Source organism: Centroberyx gerrardi, chromosome 17, assembly GCF_048128805.1.
Source record: "Centroberyx gerrardi isolate f3 chromosome 17, fCenGer3.hap1.cur.20231027, whole genome shotgun sequence".
NCBI classification, from domain to species: Eukaryota; Metazoa; Chordata; class Actinopteri; order Beryciformes; family Berycidae; genus Centroberyx; species Centroberyx gerrardi.
The window spans coordinates 24,684,773-24,708,744 of NC_136013.1; the positions used below are offsets into that span (position 1 = coordinate 24,684,773).

Below are 23,972 nucleotides of genomic sequence, written 5' to 3' on the forward strand. Positions count from 1 at the left end.
AGGGACACTCCGGCGCAAAATAACATTTAGCTCATTTAACAGATTATATGACTATGTGAATATGTCTTGGAGGCTGGCAATGCAATCTCTCCACTCTTAGAAATAGAAGGGCTAACTAGAACCATACAGAGTTCTTTGACTTGTCCTCATAGAAGAACCCTTTTTAGCTGTAGGTGGAACCCCAGACTTAGAACCGTCTCAGAAGGATTCATGTAGAACCTGTACTAAATGGTTCTACTTAGAACTCACAGTAAGTGGTTACATCTGGAACCCTCTAAGAAGGGTTCAGCAAAGAACCCTCACAAGTTCTTGAGGTTCTAACATGAACCATACCTCATTACAGAACCCTTGCCTATTATGGGGTTATACCTTTATTCTGGAGTTCCACTTGGAACCTTTCACAAAGATTTCAGTAAAATCCCTTTTATATTTTCAAAGTTCCTCTTGGAACCCTTCCAGGGAGTTCTGCCTATATCCTTTTATGTTTTTTTACAGGTTCCTCTGCAAGCCTTTATATGGGGTTCTATCAAGATCCCTTTCATAATTTATTATTTTTACATAATCTATGAAGTAATAATACAATCAAAATCACTTTTATTGAGACATCTGTTTCATTATGAACTCTGAGCAATGACAAAGAATGTGAAGAGATTCACTGAAGATGATCCAATTAGATCAGAGTGGCTCTGTAGATCTTTTGGAAACTTCTGACACTCATCATTATTTCATATATAAGCACAGGAGGAGCTAAAGCAGCAAGCTAACTGTCCACACAAGCTCAAAACTTCAGATTCTCCTCATCTGCAGAGGGATTTCATATAGTCTTCTGCAATGGCAAAGAGGGAGAGAAAAAGATAGTGGCTGCACTTTGAGGTCTCCTTAGCACACCAGGTGAAGTTGTCTAAGCTCCTACTATGTATATAAATGGCACAAAGAAATAAAAGGGGCTTAATGTGAATAGTAAAAGAATGTGCACATTATGCTGCACAGTAACAACAGAATAGACCAAAAAATCCTGACGTAGCTCATTTCTACCAAAAATAAAACAAGAGACGAATAGTACTTTAAATAAGTAAATAGTTGTCCTTTCAATGCACTCAAGCTTTAAGCATGATGTTAGATTGAGCTCACCTTATTTCATTGATTTCCTTCTTTTGGAGATCTAGTATCTGGCTGTATACTCAACATGATAGGTTAGCTTGATATGTGTCAGCCGCACATGGTAGTGCACTGTGTTGTAAAACTAGAATCCAATCCAAAATGTGACTTTCTTTATGGATAAAACTTGAAAACGTAATGCTAGTAACTCATTTAATATAAGTGTGACAAATAAAGTGAGTGATTTTCTATTTCGGGAACCGGTTTATGTGCTGCCCATAGTCCTTGCTGAATCCTTGCTAACATGCCCAAAACACTGCACCCGCTACATGACCTTAAATTGGCAAGAGCACACCATTAAGGGTCAGAGTTTAATACCTGCTGAAAGTCAGTATTTTTAATGCTCCATATAAATGATGTTATAAATGTTGTTTTGTATAAAAACCCATTATATTTTCCATTAAGTGGTAGAAATTCACATGAGATAAGTGTCAGAAGGTACACATTTCCTTCAATAACTAACTGCTTTCTTGGATTACTGAATAATGCCAGACAGATTGAATTTTTTGCTGTCGACCTCGTCTTCTTTCACCCTCCAAAGGATTCCTGAAGAACTATTTCATCCAAAAGGGATCTTAATATAACTATTTGTCTAAGAAAGAACCCTTGAGGCACTTTTTCAACAAAAAAGGGTTCTTCAGGGGCAAATGGTTCTCGGTAGATCCTTACCCCTCTGCAAAGAACTCTTTTGAGTGTGTTGAATTATCTTAATTGCGGTGTCCGGATTTTTAAGTGGTTGACGTCAAAATGATGTTGGAAAAACTGGCTGTTGGAAAAACTACAACAGGCTTGGAATTTGAATTTTCTACGCCCTGCCCTAAGGGAAGCATTCTCAGTGGGGATGTTGAGCACTAACAACTGGTAGCTGGAACAGAGAGATTCAAACTCTACAGCTAGCTAACTTTAGCTAATATTCTAAGTATGGCTTCCAGTGTGACAGAGGATGATACACTGGACGACACTACATTTGGTGAGCCGCTTTTTGAATCGGACATAGAGGGATAAAGGTTTGAGCCTGAGTACACCACAGAGGAGCTGAGGGGAAGACGGGAGGAGAAGAAGAAGAGCCTTCACTGCTGCTGCAGGGCCTACTCCAGTAAACAGCGACTGGTGTGTTTGCTCTACAATGCTAACAGACATAGACGGTGTCTGTTGTAAGTCTGTTGCACAGTTTCTGCTGGCATCAATGGCAGATGAAGAAAAGGATGAAGAGGGAGAGTCTGTCTCATATCACATCAAAGTTTTGAACCCCATATGAACAAAGTTGAGACATTTTTCAGGATCCCCAGGCTAAACTGGTATAGACGACCATAACAACCACTACCGAGTAAGTACAAATAAATATTTTCACACTAGGATACAAAAAACCTTTTGTTGTTGTCGCTAATGTTAAATGATAGTACCAGCCATTAATGACTATGAAAAGTCTAAACCCACCAATGTATTTGCCACAATCAGAAATAACTACTATCTGTTCTACTGCAGGTTCATCCCTACCAAACGCCGATTAAAAACAGCTCGCAGTGACATACTGCTGACTTGACGTGATCCATCATTTTAAAATTACACGATTATTGTATTTTTTCCTAACATGACTTTATAACGCCACAATTATTGCAGTTGCAGCCCTGTTAAAAGTAGTTCCATTCTGCCAGAATTGAATGTGAAAAGATCATTGCTTGCCTCCAGATAGACTCCCACCCTGCCTCAAGTTTCGTTTTGCCTCCTCACTGCCACCAGAGTATCAGTATCGTGGCTATGTGAAGGTGGGGAAGACGCTTTCACTGGACACAATTTTCAATGTGTAATACCATAATCTATACAGATGGGTCAAAGTGCAGACTGTCTGTCCACAGCCTAGCCGCTGTGTAAACTGTCAATAACTGTGATGCTTCTAAAAATAATCTGCCGGCCAGTTTCATTGAGTGAAAGAGTGAAATAAAATCCCATTAAATCAATTTTCCTTCAGTTCATTGCTTTGCATTATTCATCTAGTTGTTGAAGAACATAGTCTTGTGTTGCTTGATGGCTTGCAATGTTGGGTCGCAGACAGTGTTGGGGAAAATTACTTTTAAAACTAACTAGTTACTTGCTCTAAATAGTAACTAGTTACGTTACTAAGTTAGTCTTTATTAAAAGTAACGCATTAGAGTACTTTCACATTACCCACGTAAAATCCTGCCTTTAAAATGCGTCTTCTGCTGATGTCATCACTCTTATTGTACATTGTCATCACGTTTGGGACACAGCCTTAAGTAACAACCTACTGTTGTCTAAAGAAAACATCAAGGAGCTTTCAGTTACCTGGTTCCACAGTAAATACTCAGTGGGGGCTTGGACTGACTGGATGCCTTTCTGCCGTCACTGCATCACAACCGCAGGTGATTTTGACTTTAACACTTCACAGTTCAACACTGTGAAACATTGGCTCTGTGTTCCTCTCTATAAAAAAGCCTAATTTGAGAAAAAATATGCTATCGACATGGAGCTATTGACGTTAAAAGGCACATCAACGGTGAATATCAAACTTCAAACTAACTTCACCCCGGTGATCAACGGAGCCTTAACCGATCCGGTCTGGTCTCAGTAAACTGCAGACTGCGCTCACAAGCGCTTTCAACTTCATGTTAGATAGTGAAAGCTAAACGTACAGTTAACAATAATGTTCTTATCCTTCTCTTCAATCAGTTCAAAGTAATGTGAATATCTCCAAGTTCTGCAGTTTGTTGTGTTGATTCTGAAAGCGAGTCGTATACAAGGCTCCACCGCACCGCAGCCTGCTGCACAGTCTGCTTTTAATAACATATGTAGCGTACAATACCTTACGTTTTTTTTTATTTGCACTAACTAAACATTTAACCAGTTGAAAGAAAAATAAAAGTAGCGAAATGTAACTTTGAGGAAGTAACTAATAACTGATTACATAAATTGAAAAACTAACGCGTTAAGTTACTCGTTACCACGAAAAAGTAATCTGATTACTCTAACGCATTACCCCCAACACTGGTCGCAGATGTGTTTTTTTGGCTCCTTCTTCTCTATTACATTTACACAGGTATGGCAAAACTCCAGACTCCGTACTTGACTCAATAGGCTACTTGATACAAATGTGTGATCTGGATGGTAATTTTCATCTAAGGTTCAATGCTGATGGAGAAGCTCTCATTCAAAACATCCTTAGACACTGTTGAAGGTCCTGGTCTTGGTTGCCGCACTGTCTGTTTGAACAATGTCATAATTGCACATTGTTTACTCCTGATCTTGGTTCCAGCACTGTCTGTTTGAACAATGTAAGGCTGCGTTCACACATAGCGCCCTTTCCCCAACTGCCAACGGCCTTTCCTCATTAAAAGTAATGGGAAGTGGCCGCAAGGCACACAAAAGGCGGCCGCTCCTGAAAAGCGCTGCAGCGGCGTTTTTTTTGTCAGAGCGGAGCGCTTTCAAAAGTTGAGAAATGTTCAACTTTTCAGAAAAGCGCCGGGTGACGTGAACCGCTTTTTCCCAGCCGACCAATCGCGATGACAGAGATGCTGGCCGTTTCCCATAGCAACAACAAATATGGAGAAAGTGAAAGTGCCGGTGGAGAAATCAGACGTTGTAATAAGTGAATTTCCGTTACCGCAACAGGCGGTATGGATTATACTGGACATGTATTGGAAATATCTGGTAAGCCTTTGCTTGTTGCACAACACTGTTTTGTCTGCTAGAAGTGCTAACCAGCTGGTTAGTGAGCTAGCAGCTGCTCAGCTAACGTCAGGTGACGTTGCCGTGATCCGCTTCATATTTCTCCTCACAAAAAGCGCTCCAGGCAGCGCTTTTTCCATATCAAAAAACGCAATGTGTGAACACAGCCTAATAATTGCACAGTGTTGACTCATCTTAAATGCAAATATATTGAATTGTGTGTGCACTTACTTTTGACATGGAAAATGCCATAGGTGAACTTGCATATGGGGCCTCTGCGTCCGTGCTTGCCATCAAACTTTCTGATGGTGGTGGTGAACCAGTGGGGTCTTTTTGGGTTGAGGGTAGAATTGACAACAGTACCTTGATCACACCCTGAGATTTTCAAAGGTAACACAACATAGGCTTACCAATACCATAAAACTCTATAATAGAATCACCAATATGTATGTATGTATTTTAGAATTGCTGTTGTCATTGGCATACAGGGTCATTCATATGCTGGACTGTAATGTAAGCCTAATGGGCAAAAACACATTTCTCTACAGTGCAGCAGTACAGTGGAATAATCTGCCCACAAATCTGAAATTGAGTGTTTCACAGAGCACTTTTAAAGTGGCCTTAAAGAAATGGTTACAAAATACCATGTAGCATATTCAATTTTAATTCTAACTTTTTATGACCAAGAAAACATGAGTATGTTGACATAGCTACCCCGCCGCCTGCTATTTATATGTTGATTGTATTGTCTTCGCTTGCTGTCTTCTTGTTTTGCTTTTATCTTGTGTTGTGTTAAGTGTTATACTGGAGGACCGCAATGGAAATAAGCCTTTGGGCTTTATTGTGTTTTCATCCTTGGTGATTTTTAATGTATGTAATGACTGCAATGCAGTGTTAGCCTATATGTGTTTTTTTTTTAATCATCAAATAAATTCATTCATTCATTCATTCATTCAATGGTTTTAATCTATTTTAATGTAATGTAATGGTTTTAATCCATTTACTGTTTTTAATCAATTTATTCTTTTAATCAATGTATTTTATGTAAAGCACTTTTAGTTGTATTTAGTTGTAGTTCTATGTATTCTGTATGAATAATGCTATATAAATAAACGTAAAATCAATCAATCAACTTTTCTTAATATATAGCACATTTTTGTGCAAACAAATGCAATGTGTTCAGATTAAAATTAAGAAAATAAAGTCAAATACAGTTAAAATACAATTAAGAATACAATAAAAAAATAAAGCTACAATACATAAAATAATAAAATACAGATAAAAATTAAGTGTGAGAGACTTGCAATAAAATGAAATAAGAGAAGTCAAATAATAGTTATAAGAAAAAGCAAGGCTAAACAAGTACGTCTTAAGCTTGCATTTAATGTCTACTGTTTGAAAGTTAAAAATTAAAATTAAATTCTAAAATTAACTGGTAACCAGTGTGGGGACTTTAAAACAGGAGTAATGCATGCTCTCTTTCTGGTTCCAGTTAAAACTCTTGCAGTAGCATTACAGAGAGAAGTGCATTACAGTAGTGACGCCTGCTAGTGATATGGGAGATTATGTTCTCTGTCAGTGGCTTCAGTTGTGTAATCATGTTCTCTTGTGAAGCCTTGGTCCCAGTTACCAGAATTCCAGTCTTTGTTTTATTGAAGAAAATTGTGTGTTGTTAGGGTTAGGGTAACCCACTGATCTCAGAAATACAAAATCCTCCCAAGGAAAGTGCTTGCTCCACAATCGCACATTTTTCAGCTTCTCTGTAGCTGTGCCTGAGGCTGTTGCTGTTCACAGTTGCTGTCAGCCATTGTTGTCGAAGTTTATTGTTTCCAGGGAGATGGTGAAAAAATGTTTGACCCCAGTCTGGCACATAACGATTTAACATTTTGTTGCTTGCCTGAATAAAATACAATAAACAAATCAACAGAGTCTTTATCATCTGGTTAGAAATCCGCCCCCATCTGCTCTTGCTAATTTTCAATGGAAAAGAGAGGCACTTCGAGAGAGAGCTGTGATGTTCAAATACTGTGTTTTAAATGCTCTTCATACTCGTGCCTCTTTTAGTTTACAGTTTCAGTAAAATTTTAAACTTTCTTATTAGTGTCTGTTTCATTCCTTTAATTCTTTTCATATAGCATTTAAAACAAGAGCAAATGGTGAAAATGATCAGTTACATGTACAATTTAACAAAATCTCCTGAAAAGAGCTATACTGTTTTGTAATCTAAATTAGACTATTGGTGACCAATAGAAAATAGAATACAAAGAGCTGTAAAAAGACTTTAGATTGGTTCAGCTGGAGTTGAGGCTAAGCCTGAAATCTTGCCTGACCGGGACCAGGCTAGTCTGGAAGGATACATTTCCATGGTAACTTAACTCAGACTTATTTAAACCTGCTTTGTGGAACCAAATTTCCTGAAAATAAGACAGACTTACTGAAATAAGCCTAGCTTAACCGGTAATCTAACTCCGTGAAACAGCCCACAGGTTCTCAGCTCATTCTACTCTATGGGTCAAACTCTATGGGTCAAACTCTATTGTGTTAACACAGGAAAAGTCCTTGGTGGAATGTTCCTTTAAGGCGAGACCACTAGTGAAAATACCCATTTTGACTGGATTGGATGTTGTATTTTACATCTGTAGTTGTATTAAATATACAAAACAATTATCAAAAACAACTATGAGTAGTTGATTTATGAAGCGAAGCCTGCGAAGCTAGTTCAGGCAGACAACTCGAGTCGCACTGCAGTCACGCGATGCACACACTACTCATACAACTCTCGTCAAGCACCCCCCTCTCAATAAGGCGGTCTATTTAAGCTTTCGGCACCTGCTAACACACTTTTGCATTGCCATGCTGCTGCTACGCTGCTCAGACTGCTGCTCAGTTATTGCCGCTGCTAACCATACATCATTTCATCATCCCCACCTCCACCCCAGCAACCACCTGTAGGCTCTGATTCTGGGTCTCCCTCGGGAGGGAAGTTCCCTATTGTCACTCCCTGCTCTCTTAGGCTAGCTGGGTGTATGCTCGCACGGAGTGACAGGATCAGAGCCTAGACGCCATACTGAACTCGGTATATATACAGTATATTTGCATTCATTCTCAATAATCTGTTTACGTGAGTTGGCAGACTGAAATACTGGACATTTTTATACCAACTGAGCAGTACACCAAGCACAAAATTAGCTCAAAATGAAAATTTTCCCTGCATGCAAACACTTTTTTGTAGATATGACCACCAAATTTGACTTTTGACTTGACCCATATGGGTCCCTGGAACTAGTATTGAATGGGTTAGGGTTATTAATAACTTGAATAATTTAAATAGAATTCAATTCTAGAAATTAAAATGAAACTACTTCTCATTTAGTTGGGGACATTTTAGAACCCCATCTAGGACTCATAGAAGTCCCCAGAACCCAGTTTTAGACCCACTGCTGTAGAGGCATGGCTAGGTGGGGAGATGAGGTTGACCTTGTAACCATAAGGTCACAGATTCAGTCCCTTATAACAATCTGTCCATCCCTGCAAAAGTGACTTTGTCTGTTGAAATGCTTGTGTGCAGTGTGTGTATATGAAAGAATAATGCAATGATGCATCTCCTGTATTCCTGATTACATGTGTTTTACAATGTTATAATATTGCTCCAATATAGATTAAATTAGGTTTGCAGAACTTGCCTTTTTGCTCAACATTCATCATTCTGGGCTGTAATAAATTATATTTGCGCTTTCCTATCAACAAGTACATTTAGATTTTTGGCAGGTTTATTATTCCAAATGGCTAATCCTTCTCTGATAAGAATGTTTCATGGAGTATTTGCATAAGTGATGTGACCACTGTCAAACTACAGGCTGCACCTTTGAAAGAAGAGAAGAGAGGATTAGCCGTTTTTTCAAAATTATTTGGCATTTCTGCTTTATAAGAGAGTGACAGGAAAGGTAGGAAGAATGTTGGTGTAGGATAATGACTGTCGCTGTAAATTGTCCTCAGGTATGAATGTGAGTGTCTATCTGTGTTAGTCCTGTGATGGACTGGAAACCTGTCCAGGGTGTCTGCCTGTCTTCCACCCACTGCATGCTGGGATAGACTCCAGCCCCCCATGACTCTGAAAAGGATTAAGCGGATGGAGAAAATGAACCAATGAACATTGAAACTCATTACACAGTGACATGTAAAAATATATATTCTACTGTTTGAGCAATTTGAGGGCAAATGAGGGCAGATTGGACAATTTCAAGTCAACTCAGCTACACTTGTTCCAGTTGCAACTGCTTTTGGACAGTCCTCTTTTTCTGTTAAAGGCACTAAACAATGGAACACACATGCGGTTGATATTAAGTTACTTTAGCAGTCTTAAAGCCAAATTAAAAATCTGGCTTAAAGCTAACCAAATATGCAACCACTCTTTTGCAGACTGTAACTGACGTAATCTTTAAAGTGCATGCACTTTGCACTGTTTTTTTTAATTTTGTACACTTCAGTGTTTTGTGTATTATGTGTTAGCGTTGAGTGTTTGTAATTGTGCAGACTGTATGTACGTATGTTTTCAATTGCCAAGGGACTGCAGATGAAAATGAGCTCTAAGCTAAATCTGGTACAATACATCAAATGGTAACATGTTTAACATTGTACATGGTCATAAATGGTACATGAATAAATAAACTGAAAATGAATCAAAAGCCAGAAATATACCCATTTAACTTGATAACCCAACTTTATTGCAATACTAAGCACTCCAGAAATCCTGAACATGCTTGGTAAAGTTCTGTTGCACCAGTGAGTGAAGTGATAGCAGCCTAGCTAGCCTCCCCAAACAGCTGTGCTCTTCCCTCCAAAAAAATCAAAACTCTCTAAAGGAACACACATCCTGGCTTGTGAGTGCAGACTAACCGCATCTATTTTGCCCAGTTTGACAGTTTTTTTGGGCTAAGCAGCAGCTCTGAGTGCTAGTGACCTTATAAACATTCCACTCTACCTGCAGGCTTCATTGTTGCCTCAGTGTTTGCTGGCCAGGAGAGGAGAAAAGCAGAAGGGGTTGGCAGCTGCCAGCAGCATGAAGCAAGACTCTTGGATGATGTATACAGGCGAAACAAAATCATGTTTTCTGACAAGTATTTGCCTGCTAGTCAACAGTACAGTGTGTAGATATTGGAAGGTTACATATGTAACAATGGTCTCTGAGGGAAGAGACTATCTCTCCACCCAGTTACATATTCCATGTGTACGGGGACTGACCCACGGGGTCAGGTGATAATTTCTTTAAGACAAACCACCTGTGAGGTGGCTGCGCACAGTATAAGAGCACCTGTGCCCCATACTATCATTGGTTATAATTTTGATGGAACAGATCCCAGAGTAGCCTCGAGCTGGAGAGATAGTCTCTTCACTCAGAGAACCTTGGTTACATCTGTAACCTTCCATTCTCTATCGTATCGAGACTATCTCTCCACCTAGTTACATATTCCATATGTACGGGGATTCTGTAGACACACCGTGACAGGATTGAGCAGTATCAGCTCCACAACATAGGCTGACCAGACTGATGAGATGTTGCTGCCACCAGGAATGCTCTAAACAAAAATACACATAATGGTGTGCATTCAAAAGAAACGTACACCAGCGTGAATGCCAGTGGGGCTGCTGCCCATGGCAAACAAACTATATACAAATGTACACTATATGCACACCCCTAGGCTAACAAGTACCACCAGACGCAGAATACTGTTGCCTCAAGACGCTACCAAGGGCTTGCCAGCCTCGCAAGGCGCTAAGGCTAAGGAGGGGTTGAGAGGCCACTCAGACCAGCCCACGGCAGGCTGACTGACAGGGTAAGGATAAAACACTGTGTTGGGCTTTGATAGGGGCAGGTTTGGTTATTAGCAATTAATAATTAATAATTGTGAAATTATTAATATTCATAAAATTTATTGACGGGAGTCAATATTAACGGGGCACCACCCTGGAATCAGGGACCAATAACCGAACCTTCAATACAGTCTCAGAATGGCTGTTCACCCCCAAATGACAGTGTTTAAGGACCACTGTACATTTATGAGTGAACAGTGAAGGGTGACTTCGTACACAGGCCCTCACAACCAGCAGTTATTGCAACACATATGCACAAGGAATCACAGACAACTTCTCTTTAAAAGTATAATGGAGTTTTATTTAACTTTAGCAATATCAATCAATAATCAATAACACTGCAGTTAATCAACAACTTATTATACAACTATAACTATCAGTCTAACTAACAAGCATAAAGGCACAAACAGCATATGGCACGTATGGATGCGTGCGTGTGTGTGTGTGTGTATGTGTGTGTGTGTGTGTGTGTGAGAGAGAGAGAGAGAGAGAGAGAGAGAGAGAGAGAGAGCAAGATGGCGGACGTGACCACGTGAGTGGGACGTCTCGCGAGAGTTCAAGATGGCGGCTGTGACCGCGCAGTTTGAACAAAGGGGGTTTTGGAACCAAGATGGAGTTGGAGTTAGGCAGCTAAACCAACACCATCTAATTCTTAGGTAGCAATGAATGTGTAGTGAGATGTGTGTGTGTGTGTGTGTGTGTGTGTGTGTGGGTTAGTAAGGGAGAGAGAGAGAGAGAGAGAGAGAGAAAGGGGGAAACACTCAGGGTAAACCTAGAGGTTCTACTCGCCATCTAGAGACACAACAATAGCCTTTTACCACACAGGAACTCGGGGTACGACTTGGAAATAGTACGCTGGGTTACTGGTCTTTGAACTGGTAAAAGGCAGTATATTGGCTTTATACAGTGGCTACTAACATGGATGCAAGCTCAGCGGCATGCAATTGAACACAAATCAGCTTCACATTAACACAATCAAATTAAGCAGCAAGCATAATGATTGAGGTATTATTCATACAGCATAATATGGACGCGGCAGTCCGATGCGCTTCCCAATACGCACAAATACAGCTTCTGATCAGTAAGCTTAATTAACACACCTATTCTAGTCTCTGCCCAGAACCAAAGCCTCTTACTTGGGAATCACTCTCGAGTGATTGGTGTGTGGTTGAGTCCGTCTTATCGATCCGGGGTTTTCCCAGGATATCTGCGGGACCGTTATCCCTCCGTGCACGGAACAACGGCCAGCTGGCTTTCCTCGTAGGCAGCGAAGATGTCGGCCAGGAGTCGACTTGGTTAAAGAAACGTATCCTTACGTTGTCTTCTTGGAGGGAAGGAGTGTCCTTAGCTGTATTCTCTTCCAGTCCACTTCTGCAGGTCTGCTACCCACGGCAGTGCGTGTAAGGAGTTAGAATGCCGGATGCACAAACAGCTAATCTAATCCTTCTGGATCCAACAGTGTTATGGTTAACACTAAACAGTCTGGTCTCGTCCCGCGAGTTGAAGACTGCGCCTCGGCTAAACAAAAGAATAGTTCGAACGTTTCAGGTACCACCTTGTTCAGCAACAGGGTCGCAATAAGGGGCGATGAGGAAAGGTATCTCTGGAATTTATACTCTTGGTGACGTCATGGGGACATCCCGGGGTTCTCCCGAGTCTCGTCCAATGAGAGACCAGAGGTTGGCTTTCAGCCAGTTCGCACCTAGGTGTGAACTTCAGGGCCTGTTGGAATTTTGGCGCTGCTTTCCTTTGTTTAAGGTCCCAGCCCAGCGGGTGGGCTAGAGTTCAGGTTTCTGATTCCCTTGCTAGGCCGGTGTTTTAGGCTTTCAATCTTACATGTAGGCCTTTCCTTTGTTTGACCACATGGCCTGGCCCAACAACTGCTACCGCTGGGCTACGCCAAGCACCCGCTCACTGAAGGACGTGCTCGTAGCCACATTAATTTGGTAGACCCGGACAAAAGTGGAAGGGACAGACCAAGTCCCAGGGGAAGCCAACAGACTGAATAAGCTGGTGAAGAAGGCCAGCTCTGTTGTTGGACTCAAACTGGACAGTCTGGAGGCAGTGACCCTAACACCAAGCAAGTCAGAAAGGACCTTAGGGAGAAATGCGGGATTCGGCCGCAGGACCACCCCTGCCCCCTCTGGCAGGGATCTGCACAGGTCCTCATGCACTGAGAGAGCCTGAAGCTCTTAGGGCGCTCTTGAAGGACAGCCACTTCAGGTCTACTGACTCCAGGGGCTCGCATGGGGCTCTTTCCAGGGATCGTAGGACTAGCTCCAAATCCCAGGGTGGGAGAGACGGCCTACAACGACGGCCAATGCATCTTCTAGCACCCTTGAGGAATTGGGATACAAGGTTGCACACCTTCTCAGACAACTCGCATCTCCCTACTCGAGCTGCCTTGATCGCAGCCACCATTCCCCTGAGGGTGGAGGGTGACTTCCCTGAGTCCAAGAGCTCTTGCAAGAACTGCGGAATATCAGGGGCTGAGCATGTGAGAGGGTCTGCCTGGTGTTCCCTGCACCATGTCACAAAGGCCCTCCATCTGTGTGCATAGATAGTCCTCGTCGATGGTGCCCGAGCTCCCTGCAGTGTCTGGACCACTGACTGTGACAGTCCCATAGCTAACAGCTCGGTTGTCTCAGGGGCCAGGCCCAGAGCCTGAGTCCCCGGGGAAAGGAATGGACCAGAGTTCCCTGCGCCTGCGACAGCAAGTTCCGTTGCGCTGGGAGCTCTGATGGGATTCCGTCCAACAGCGGCAGGATGTTTGAGAACTATGTCATGTGAGGCCAATACGGGGCCACCAGGACAAGCCTCACCTCCTCCATTCGCACTCTCTGCAGGAGGGATGGAAGAAGGGTGAAGGGGGGAAAAGCATAGAGCAGACCGCGTGGCCATGGATGGGCCATGGCGTCTGCCCCGAGGAGAGGATTGTCTCTCCCTAGGGAGAAGAACAGGGGACAGTGGGTGGATTCCTGTGATGCGACCAGGTCGACCGCCGCTCGTCTGTAATGGTGCCAAACATGGCAACCCCCAAAGCCTGGGCCGCTCTTTTAATCAGCCCTCTGAATTGGCGGAGCTTGCTGCCCCGCTCCACCTCCTCCGATTCAGGGGCAGCCTCCCCTTGCCCTGGAGGGAGCTCACTATCCGAAGAGTGAAACCCTACCACATCCACCTCTTCAACTTCCTCCTGCTCCTCAACCGAAGCCTCAGTGATCCTTGTATCACCCAAAAAGGACCTGAGTGGGGGAACAGTAAGGGGGCTAATTGAACTACACCCAAACTCTGCCCCCCCTAAGGCGTTCAGCCTGCCCAGGCCCAGTGGGTGGAGCAAATTGCTTACGCTTTCCCCCAAATACATGCACTGTAAACCCAAATAAGTTAGCAGAACTCAAAAAAATTAAGGCAACTAATTGCCTTAGATTTTTTAAGTTTATGAACTCAAAAGTCACACGTTTTCAGAGCTTAAATATTTGGAGTTAGTGTTACATGTACCATTTGATTAGCGTTAAATCAAATTACTGATTAAGTCAGCTCAAATATTTTCAGTTAATGCAACTTAGAATATTCATTCATCTCTCTCAATACAATAAGTTAACATAACTGAATAATTTTAAGTACACAAACTGAGCATTTCATGTTCAATAAACTCAATATTTATTAGTCTCTTTTTAAATCTTTTGCATACTCACAACTCAAAAACATTGACTTCTTGAAACTTAAAATCATTTACCTCGAAACTTAAAAAAATTGTGGCAACTGATTGCCTTAATTACAATGAGTACCACTAACTTAAAAAATATACATATACACCATATTCAAAGTGCAGAGAACTCAAAAATTGTTCCAAGAGTAAACTTTTCGTGCCACCCTCTCCCTTTTAACACACACAGTGAAATAAATATTTGAAAGACAAATAAATAACTATAAAAAAAGAAAAAACAGAGAAATATATAAACTATATTTATCTAAAAAATATACACAAAAAAAAAATAATATATATATATATATATAAAAAGCTATTTAACAATTGCAAAGGCACAGTGTGTACGTTGGGCCATCTGGCTGAAAACCTGTTTAGGGCAGTAGGGCAGCAACTTTTAAGAACAAAATTACATAAATGTCACCAATAGCTTATAAACTTTGCATGTAATTCTCTCACTCTTCACTAAAACTGTTAAAATGTCTAATTATTACATTAACAAGTATAAAGGCACAGTGTGTACATCTGGGCCATCGGGTTGATAACCTAGTGCAGCAACTTTGTAAACAAACCTTCATAAATGTCATGAATAGCTTACAAACTCCTCGTACAACTCTACATATAACAAGAAATGTTAAAAGGTAAAACTGTTACATTAACAAGTCCAAAGGCACAGTGTGTACTTTGGGACACCTGGTTGAAAATCGTAGTAGTAAGTAAATAACTTTGAACTAGAGGGTACATGTCCAACCATAAAATAGCCTTTTTTCCGCTTTTCAGACCAATTTTTACACATGGAATGGATGGGACAATACATCAAAATTCAATATATCACAATACAAAAATGTGATATTAGCTACATTTTATTCTGCTGTAGTAATGAAAATTGCCCCGGCTTGCCCATTAAAATTTCACAAACTCTCCATCCAAATGACATTGTTTGCACTTTGTAATGACATTTTTTTTGGTTTACATTCTAGCGAGCTGGTGCCATCGTGGAAAGATTTGTGTCTCAGAATGTCTTGTATCGCATCGTGAACCCCACATCACGTATCGAATCGTAACATGAGATATGCAGATCTTGCCATCCCTACTACACATGTATCATCAAGTCATTCTTGAGAGTCTGCAGCCTGGGTGACAGTTTACCACCTTCCATACCAAGTAAAATTTTCTGAGTGAATTCAAAAGTGTTGGTCAGTCCTTTGGGATAGCTGAGATGTAGTGCATAGATCAGGCCAAACATTACCAGGAAGGCATCGGCAAGTCTGGGGAGGTTGACCACGACATCACTTTCTAGGACGACGGAGATTCTCACAGGATGGTAGTGAACTGGACTCATGGCACTGTCGCTGACGACTGTAAGGAGGGCCACTGGTGCATCCCCAATCTCTGGCTCATCAGTATCATCCTGAAAGAATGAAAGAGAGATCACATTAATCACATCCACTTCATCTAAAACACCATGGGCACAAAAGAGAAGGTAATGGGCCTGATAATTCTTCAAAGGGACTTATCATGCATGCTCTGAAAAATCCAGAGATTTCCTCACGAAGATACACAGGAAGGGCATGTAGAACAGTGGTACGCCTTGTGTGGATATCATGTAACTCCTATGAAGATTACAACAGACGTGTAAATAACTAATCAATTAACTAATCAAACCTGATGCCAAAGAGTCCCAAGCAATTGGCCACCACATTGATATCTGGACATAAATCCACAAATAACCTGCCGACTTATCTGGGGCAATCAGAGAAATGGCAAAGACATAGAGAGGACTAATTGTGTAATTCAAAAGCTCACTTGAATCATTAAAAATAACACCAATATTACACAGATTTAACATGTGAAATGTGTAATCTCTTCACCTGTTCATCATGGATTTTAAAAATTTCAGCCAAAGCATCTGCTGTCTTCCCAGTTTTGGATGCCTTCTGTCTGAATAAGGTCATCAAACGAGGAGTGTGGCGATCAAGCTCAGCATAGAATGTGTTGGGCAGGTTCTGGTTTGTGATCCGCTGGAACTCTGCATACACCTACATTTAAATAAAGAGGAAAAGGACAGTACAGTGACATCAGTTAGTCAGTTCAACATTAGTCAAATTTGGTGAAACTATACAGAATGTAGGCTTGGGCCGGTGTGAGAATTTCAAAATTGGTCCAATATCCATGAAAGTATTTGCTAAAACCTGTAATGCCAACTTTATTTTGAATTAATATAACTTCTCTTTAGTTTAACCAACTCATTTAACTTACCTAATGACACATGGTGAAGGTGTGACGTTGGCTGTTCACTCAGCACTGCAACTCAAACACTGATTGGTTTCCCTGGATTATGAACACAGTGTCATAAATTACATTCTGCTATGCACCATTGCAGGTTTGACATAAACAGTTTCCACAACCACATCTTTAACTGTACGTGCAAGTAATGCAAACAATGCAGGCATTTCTGTTAAACTCCTGACACTGTGTGGGCGCCAGTCCCGCCTTCCATTAAAAATCACCCGGACAAAATCTTTGCGCCATTAACCCTTAATGTAGGCAACGTTTCCAGAACAAAATTTGCCAATATGATAAGATTTCTGAAAGCCTTGAACCCTTTTCTTTTAGACGAGTAAAACATATTTTGAATATACTTGCAATTAAGTATAAAATCTCACTTTTGTCTGGCTTCTCCCAACTGTTTTCATATTAAGGTCTGAAAAATGGCCGCTACTCTTCTACGCATTTCCCCTGTGAGCTGTAAAGCGTTAGCCCCGATTTTATACTATATTGCAAATATTTTCACACAATATGTTTCACACGTGTAACAGATTGGCGCCCACGCAGTGTAGCGCCAGTCCCAATGGAGCTAGCCTCTGACTAGCCTGCTTGGCTAACTAGCATCACTGTATCCAATTCAGGTAGGCTACAGTTCCGCTAGCTTAACGTTACGTGGCTAACCTGAATGCTAGCTCAGCACGTTCAACTTCCAAATATCAACAAATCATTAAAACAAAATCTAATTTCGTGTTTAATACTTACAATTAATCCAACAGCGCTGATACCGGGCGAAACGAAGAACACAGAAGCACACGAGGCTGCAGATCCACCATTTCTGGCACGTTCCCGCACCCGCACTGACGTTGCTGACGTCAGACGCACTAATGTTGAAACTGTAGAATTCTAAGTACAATTGAATCTATAATTGTAAATTCTGGTTACTTAATCCGCAAAAATAGTTCAAATGAATCGAAAATTATTGGTTTAATGAACTCAAAAGTAAGAAAATGCTACAGGCACTCAAAATGTTTAAGTTAGTAGAATTTTTTAACATATTTTAAGTTTTCACTACTTAATCCAATTAATTAATTTGAGCATTCGGGTTTACAGTGTGGTAACAGGCCTTGAGAGACCGTGCTGGCAAAATAAAGCAATTAAACAGGAGGAAGGGTTCTCCCTAGCTAAAGCAAATGCCGACAAAGCATGGCAAACAGTGGGCATCTGCTTCCACTGCTCCAGTTTCCACAGAAGCACCTATGACGCGTGAACCCCTTGAGAGAGTAATACGCCAGTCCAGTGCCCCAAACTCAGCCTAATCTATGGAGAAACAGCCACCCCAAGAGGCAACTCTGGCAACTCTCTCTTACACACGGCAAGTGGCAAAGACTGTCTTCTCACTCTCTTCACACAGGTGGTTTGTCTTAAAGAAATTATCCACGTCACCTGACCCCGTGGGTCAGTCTCCGTACATATGGAATATGTAACTGGGTGGAGAGATATTCTCTATACGATAGAGAACCTACTGTATGTTGCTGCTGATGTTATGCTTTTAAAGGATAAAAACACTGCCATATTTTAGTTTTTACTAGCTGGCTTTTAATAAGGGATAAAATCAATATTTTTGAATAGTTTTTTTACTTTTATGTATCCAGGGAATGCCAACAGAGCTTCATGCTCTTTTCCAGCAACACTCTGCTTCACATTCATACAGTTCCACACATTCACACTGGGAGCTGCCCAGTACAATCACAATCTTCTAACCACAGTCTTTGGTCTTTGCCTGTTCTCAAATTTTGTCCCTGTGGGCCACTGTACACTCTCGCTGACCTTGAGCCAATCAAATCAAAGCAAAGCAATGGCTCTGTATCAAACAGGCTCAAACAGCACAAAACAGGTTGCCTGTTACTCTGCTCTACACAAAGCGTTAGCGTCGAAACTTCTGTTTCTCCACTGCCTGGATGGTGAATTAGCCTAACGTTAGTTGACACTTAATGTTATTCCTATGTAGGTTTGATGTCACCAAAAAGTAAAAATGAAAACCAAGACAAAAAGATTGTTGTATAAAATGAAAAATATATATTGAAGGTCCCATATTGTGTAAAACGGGATTTCCCTTGCCTCTTTGATTATAAAGGAGTTGGATATGCCCTCTAAACATTGTGAAAGTATCAAAACACACGGTCGACAACTAAATCCACACAATCCATATTAGAAAACCGAGCCTCTAAACGAGCCATTTGGACTTCCATAACTTTGTGGCGTCACAAAGGCACGCTCATTATCATTTTTATAAGAAATAATAGGATAACAAAGTGTTTTTTCAAAGCAGTTGACCAGAATTTTCCCTACCTGTAGCTGCCAGTTCTGTGGTGTCTCACATTTCACTCTTGAAACGGTTAGCCAATCAGAACAGAGGGTCTTTAATATTAATGAGCCTTAAAGACACAGCAAGAAAAACAACCTGTTCTTTGTAAGGCTCAGAGAGATGCTGGGAAAATGAATGTGTAAAAATGGATTGAGATTGTTTTTGGTACATGACACCACACACACAGCTTTTAATGGACCTCAAGACATAAAATAAAACGCTGGAAAGTGTAGAATATGGGACCTTTAATATCCATATTATATCCTTCCCAGCCCCAGACCCCCAACATTACTGTTTACCATTATTGCAGTGTTAACAATTATTTTTGCATGAATGCATTTTTAGTTCAGCAATCTGGTTGAGGAGTCACTTTGAATTCTAATGTATGTCTCTCTCTAGTTCATATCAGCATTCATGTAACAGTCTGTTTCTTGGTGTCGAACATAAGCCATGATGCACTTTTTCACCTCAACTTCAAGCCAGTCAATTCATTAAATCGATTGCCAGTAGAGGCATATTTGGACAAAATTTAAACAAACCTCGTAACACAATCTGTTGATACATTAAGGATTGGAAATTAATTCTCACAATTCGATTAAACAAGATTTGTAGTTGAATCTCTATATTGACTGTGTTAATTAACTCACAGCCCGCTAATTTAATATGAATATGCGTACACAGTGGCACAAATTGTACAGTCAAGACAGATTAGATTTGCCGCACACTGAAACTCATAGACTCATAGACCTCCGCCAAGGAGGTAATGTTTTCGCCTGCGTCTGTGTGTCTCTCCGTCCGTCCGTCCGTCTGTTAGCAGGATATCTCAAAAAGTTGGGCATGGAATTGCACAAAACTTGTTACGAAGGTTGGTTATGGGCCAAGGAAGAAATGATTAACCTTTCATGTCAATTGGCCAAAAGGGGGCGTGGTTTTGGGTGTGGCATATCACCAAAAAGGTGGTTGTCACACATGGTGGAGGTCTGTGTCTGAGCGAACGACATGTTTGGCATCCCTGCTTCATCAGATTTGCCCATTAAAGACATTTCTTCCGATGGTACCATCTTTCTTTCCTGCTAATTTTCTCTCTGTGAAATCATATTTACCTTGGTATTTGTGATCAAACACTCTCTCTTTATTTTTCTTGCCCCAAAACCTGTCAGTATCTCTGCTGCTGGGACTGAACCTGGATAGTGGCAGCACCTCGCTAATATCAAGAGGACAAGGCCACGTTTGAAAGGAGCACATTCCAAAGCAGCTATTTTCCACTGTCACATTGTGGATAATTCTGATAAATGTTCTGCTAAGGATGGTTCATCACCTTTAATTCTGCATGGAAACTGAAGAGGTTCTGTTCTGCGGTATTCTGTTAGGTACAATGGCATCACCAGTCTCAGTCAACAGCTCAATGATGGGGGATGGATGACCCTTGAACGTAATTAGAGATGATTATTGAGCTTAAAGAGTAACTAAATCACACCCAAATCTTTGGTGAAGCCTGACACCTAATGGTGAAAAGAAGGGTACTGAACTGATTTTTGGTGCCAGGTGATGTCACCCTCTATAGAGTACAATAGGTGGTGACATCACCTGGCACCAAAGACCAGCCAATAGCAGATGGCCAATTCAGTTCCCTACTTTACACCATTTGATGTCAGGCTTCACCACAAATTTGGGTTTGGGGTTTTGTTGCTCTTTAAAGGAAAAATCCACTCTAAAACAGTTAAACAATGTACCTAGCATTTCTGGATCCATTTTGTTGTTTGGTTGTGTATTTGTCTTATTCCCATGGATAACTGGCCAAATGTAGAAGACGTTACGTCACATGCAGATATTTCCTGTGCAGCTATAATGGAGTTTGACAGCAGAAAATTTTTCAACTACCTAAAACACCAGTGTCAGTCCCTCTGAATCAAAGAGCAAGGGCTTCTTTCTAGACCCACCATTTTAAACTGACATTAATTCGGGGAGAAATCCATCATAGAAGAGGCTGAGATACCAATTTCTCCACCGACTAGCCTCAATAGGACAGAATGTAATTTGAACAACACGTGATACACCACCGTTTTATCCTCTCTCCACTCTTAGTTTTTTTTGACTGGAAAACTTATTTCGCTGTCTCTTTGTCCACCTACATGTACAGCACAGAGATCCCCCTTCTTTGGAGGTTGTTGAAAGGCATTCTGGGAAACGGAGGAACTCACAAACCTAAGTAGAAGTAGTTAAGGCAGGTTGAGGGAAAGTGGGTGCACCAAAAAAATAGATTACAACACTTCATCACAAAATAGCGCCTGGAATGCATTGAACATCTCAGATTGATGATATCTGACAGACGGGGTAATTTTCCTTTAAAGGAATGCACCAAGCTTTTAGTAGATTGTCCCATCGATCAGCTTACCCGGTAAGTGATGAGAACATAGACACCAAAATCATTCATGTGTCCCTGGTAGATCCTTGGCTCAGGTGCTCCATGCTAACACTTTTGTGCTCACTTACTTCTTGAGGTCCACCTGAAGTTCAGATACTGTACACAATTGAAACAAATTAGTTAAATGCTGGTGTTATGTAAATACATAAAGAGATTATCTTCATCTCAATCACTCGGTCTGTTATGCCTGAATTCTCCATATGACAATATATACAGCTACTACAGTTTAATATGTGCTTTTTCAGCATTCCTGACAATTAAATCTCATCATGTAAGCCTATTTCATGACTGTAGAAGCAACTAATGTATGTCTATCTAAAGAAATATGTATTATGCATCTGTATCTCCCTGTCTAATCTAGTGTTGCAGGAGAATTTTGCTACGCTTATTATTTTTCAGTATGTCCTCAAAGTGTTCCCTACCATCAACTCTCATTTAATATAAAACAATTTTGAGGCTTAAGAGGCAATTTTTGTACATTAAATTGAATTTCTGTCTGTCAGCCGTTCCTTTACTCATACATGCACTTTTGCTCTAACGTCTCCTCTTCAGTCTCTTTTGTTCTTCAGTCCCCTAACTTCTCACACTGTCTTTGTGAACAGAGGAAAGTAATTCTCAGTGACTGACAATGAAAGTTTTTGTTTGAGATTAAATGTCCTCACAGAGATCATCTCCCACGGTGCCTCACTTCTAAGCAAAAAAGTGCCTGCCACTGTCAGGAAAGCACAGACCATATGCTGCTTTGAACCTTGCCTTGCAGCACTTCAAAATAAACTTTACTTTTAATAAATGTGTCCTTTGTCATACAATTGTTTATGCCCTGTCCAATTTTTATTCACTTTATTTTTTGAGTTGGATCTGTTGTTGTATTGCTGTAAATTGTGTTTTGACTGTCATGAGCATTAAATTTGAGCTCGATTTGAGCTTGAAAATTGAGATAGTATAATTATCATCTCTTAATCAGGCACCTTCATAAAGTGACATCTGCCTGTATTTCCAGGTAACATATATGGAATATTTGTATTCACCATATTGAGTTTCAAATTATTAGTGAGCCTACCCAACATTAACATAAAATTCCCTGAGATTTTCATTTCCTTATTTCTTATTACAATATACAGACACTTTGAAGTCTCTAGAAAATGACCAAAGAATTGACGTATTTTACAACTTCTTCCCATTTAATTGCAAAAAATATCATGAGGATTGAACAGTGCACACATTTGGTCCAGTACACTCATAATACAATACAATACAATACACAATAATTAGAGATAGTGAGCATTAGATTATGAAACTGATAAATCAAATGGGGGGGGAAAATTACATAATTTCTTTCAATTTAAGATAACAGAAATCATTTAAAAGATACGTTATCTACATACTCTACCACGCTTTGTAAGCTCAATAACAAGTGCACTCATGGCGAAAACATAATAAATCTAATTAATGATCAGATTATTAATTAATTATGTGTTTATTCGAATTAGATCTCAGCTCCCTAGTTGATCAGCTGCCTTCATCTTTTCTATGGAGAATACAGTAACCTCTAGAGGTCATCTGACGTAGCGCATCATCTCATTAAGCGTTACCTGACTGACTGACTGCCTGACATGAATTTGGCTCGTGATGCCCTCGGCTGTGCCGTGGTTAAAACACTATTTTGAATGTATACTCATATACATTAACTCTGCCTCTGTCTTTGTGCCTTACAGGACTCATCGACTACAACTTCCACTGTTTCAAGAAAGCCATCCAGGAAGTCTTCGATGTTCGAGTGAAGGTTCAACAGAATCGCAAACTCCTCAGTCAGAGGAGGTGGAGCAAACAGACTATGACTAATGGAGTCCTCAACAACCCACACTGAGAGCTGGTGACATCACATATCAGTCACCCAAATGTAACTGAACTTTACCCTGACAAGTCAAAGAGATACCATCCTCATTCAGAGAAATACATCAAACTTGTGAGAGATTGTCCCATTCAACTTAGCTGTTAAGTGATGAGAACATAGACACCAAAATCATCCATGTGTACATCATTGACTCCGGTGCTCCATGCTAATTTTAGCTTTAGCTTACACTATGTTGAGTGATAGTTGCTCCATACTAACACTTTAGCATACACTATGTTGAGTGATAGTAGGCTCCATGCTAACACTTTAGCATACACTATGTTGAGTGATAGTAGGCTCCATGCTAACACTTTAGCATACACTATGTTGAGTGATAGTAGGCTCCATGCTAACACTTTACTATGTTGAGTGATAGTAGTTAATAGTAGTAATTGTTAGCATAGAGCCAGCTATCACTCAACATAGTGCTAAAGTGTTAGCATGGAGGACCAGAGCCAGCGATCTGCTGGAGACAATGGATTATTTTGGTGGCCATTTTCTCTTCACTTAATGGTAAAGCTGACCAATGGGACAATCTTAAAAAAAACTTGGTGTATTTGTTTAAAATCCTCATGTCCTGCTTTTCCCCTGTTATTAGACT

General features: G+C 40.7%; 1 protein-coding gene across 1 annotated transcript in view; it reads left to right on the forward strand.

The window, feature by feature from the left end:
• Window positions 1-23,459, forward strand: part of rragd (ras-related GTP binding D) — a 50,632-nt gene extending 27,173 nt beyond the window's left edge. The window contains exon 7 of the mRNA XM_071917395.1: window positions 23,193-23,459. Coding sequence (XP_071773496.1) covers window positions 23,193-23,344 — 152 coding nt within the window. The 3' untranslated portion in view covers window positions 23,345-23,459. The remainder of the gene's footprint in view (window positions 1-23,192) is intronic.
• The last annotated feature ends 513 nt before the right edge of the window (window positions 23,460-23,972 follow it).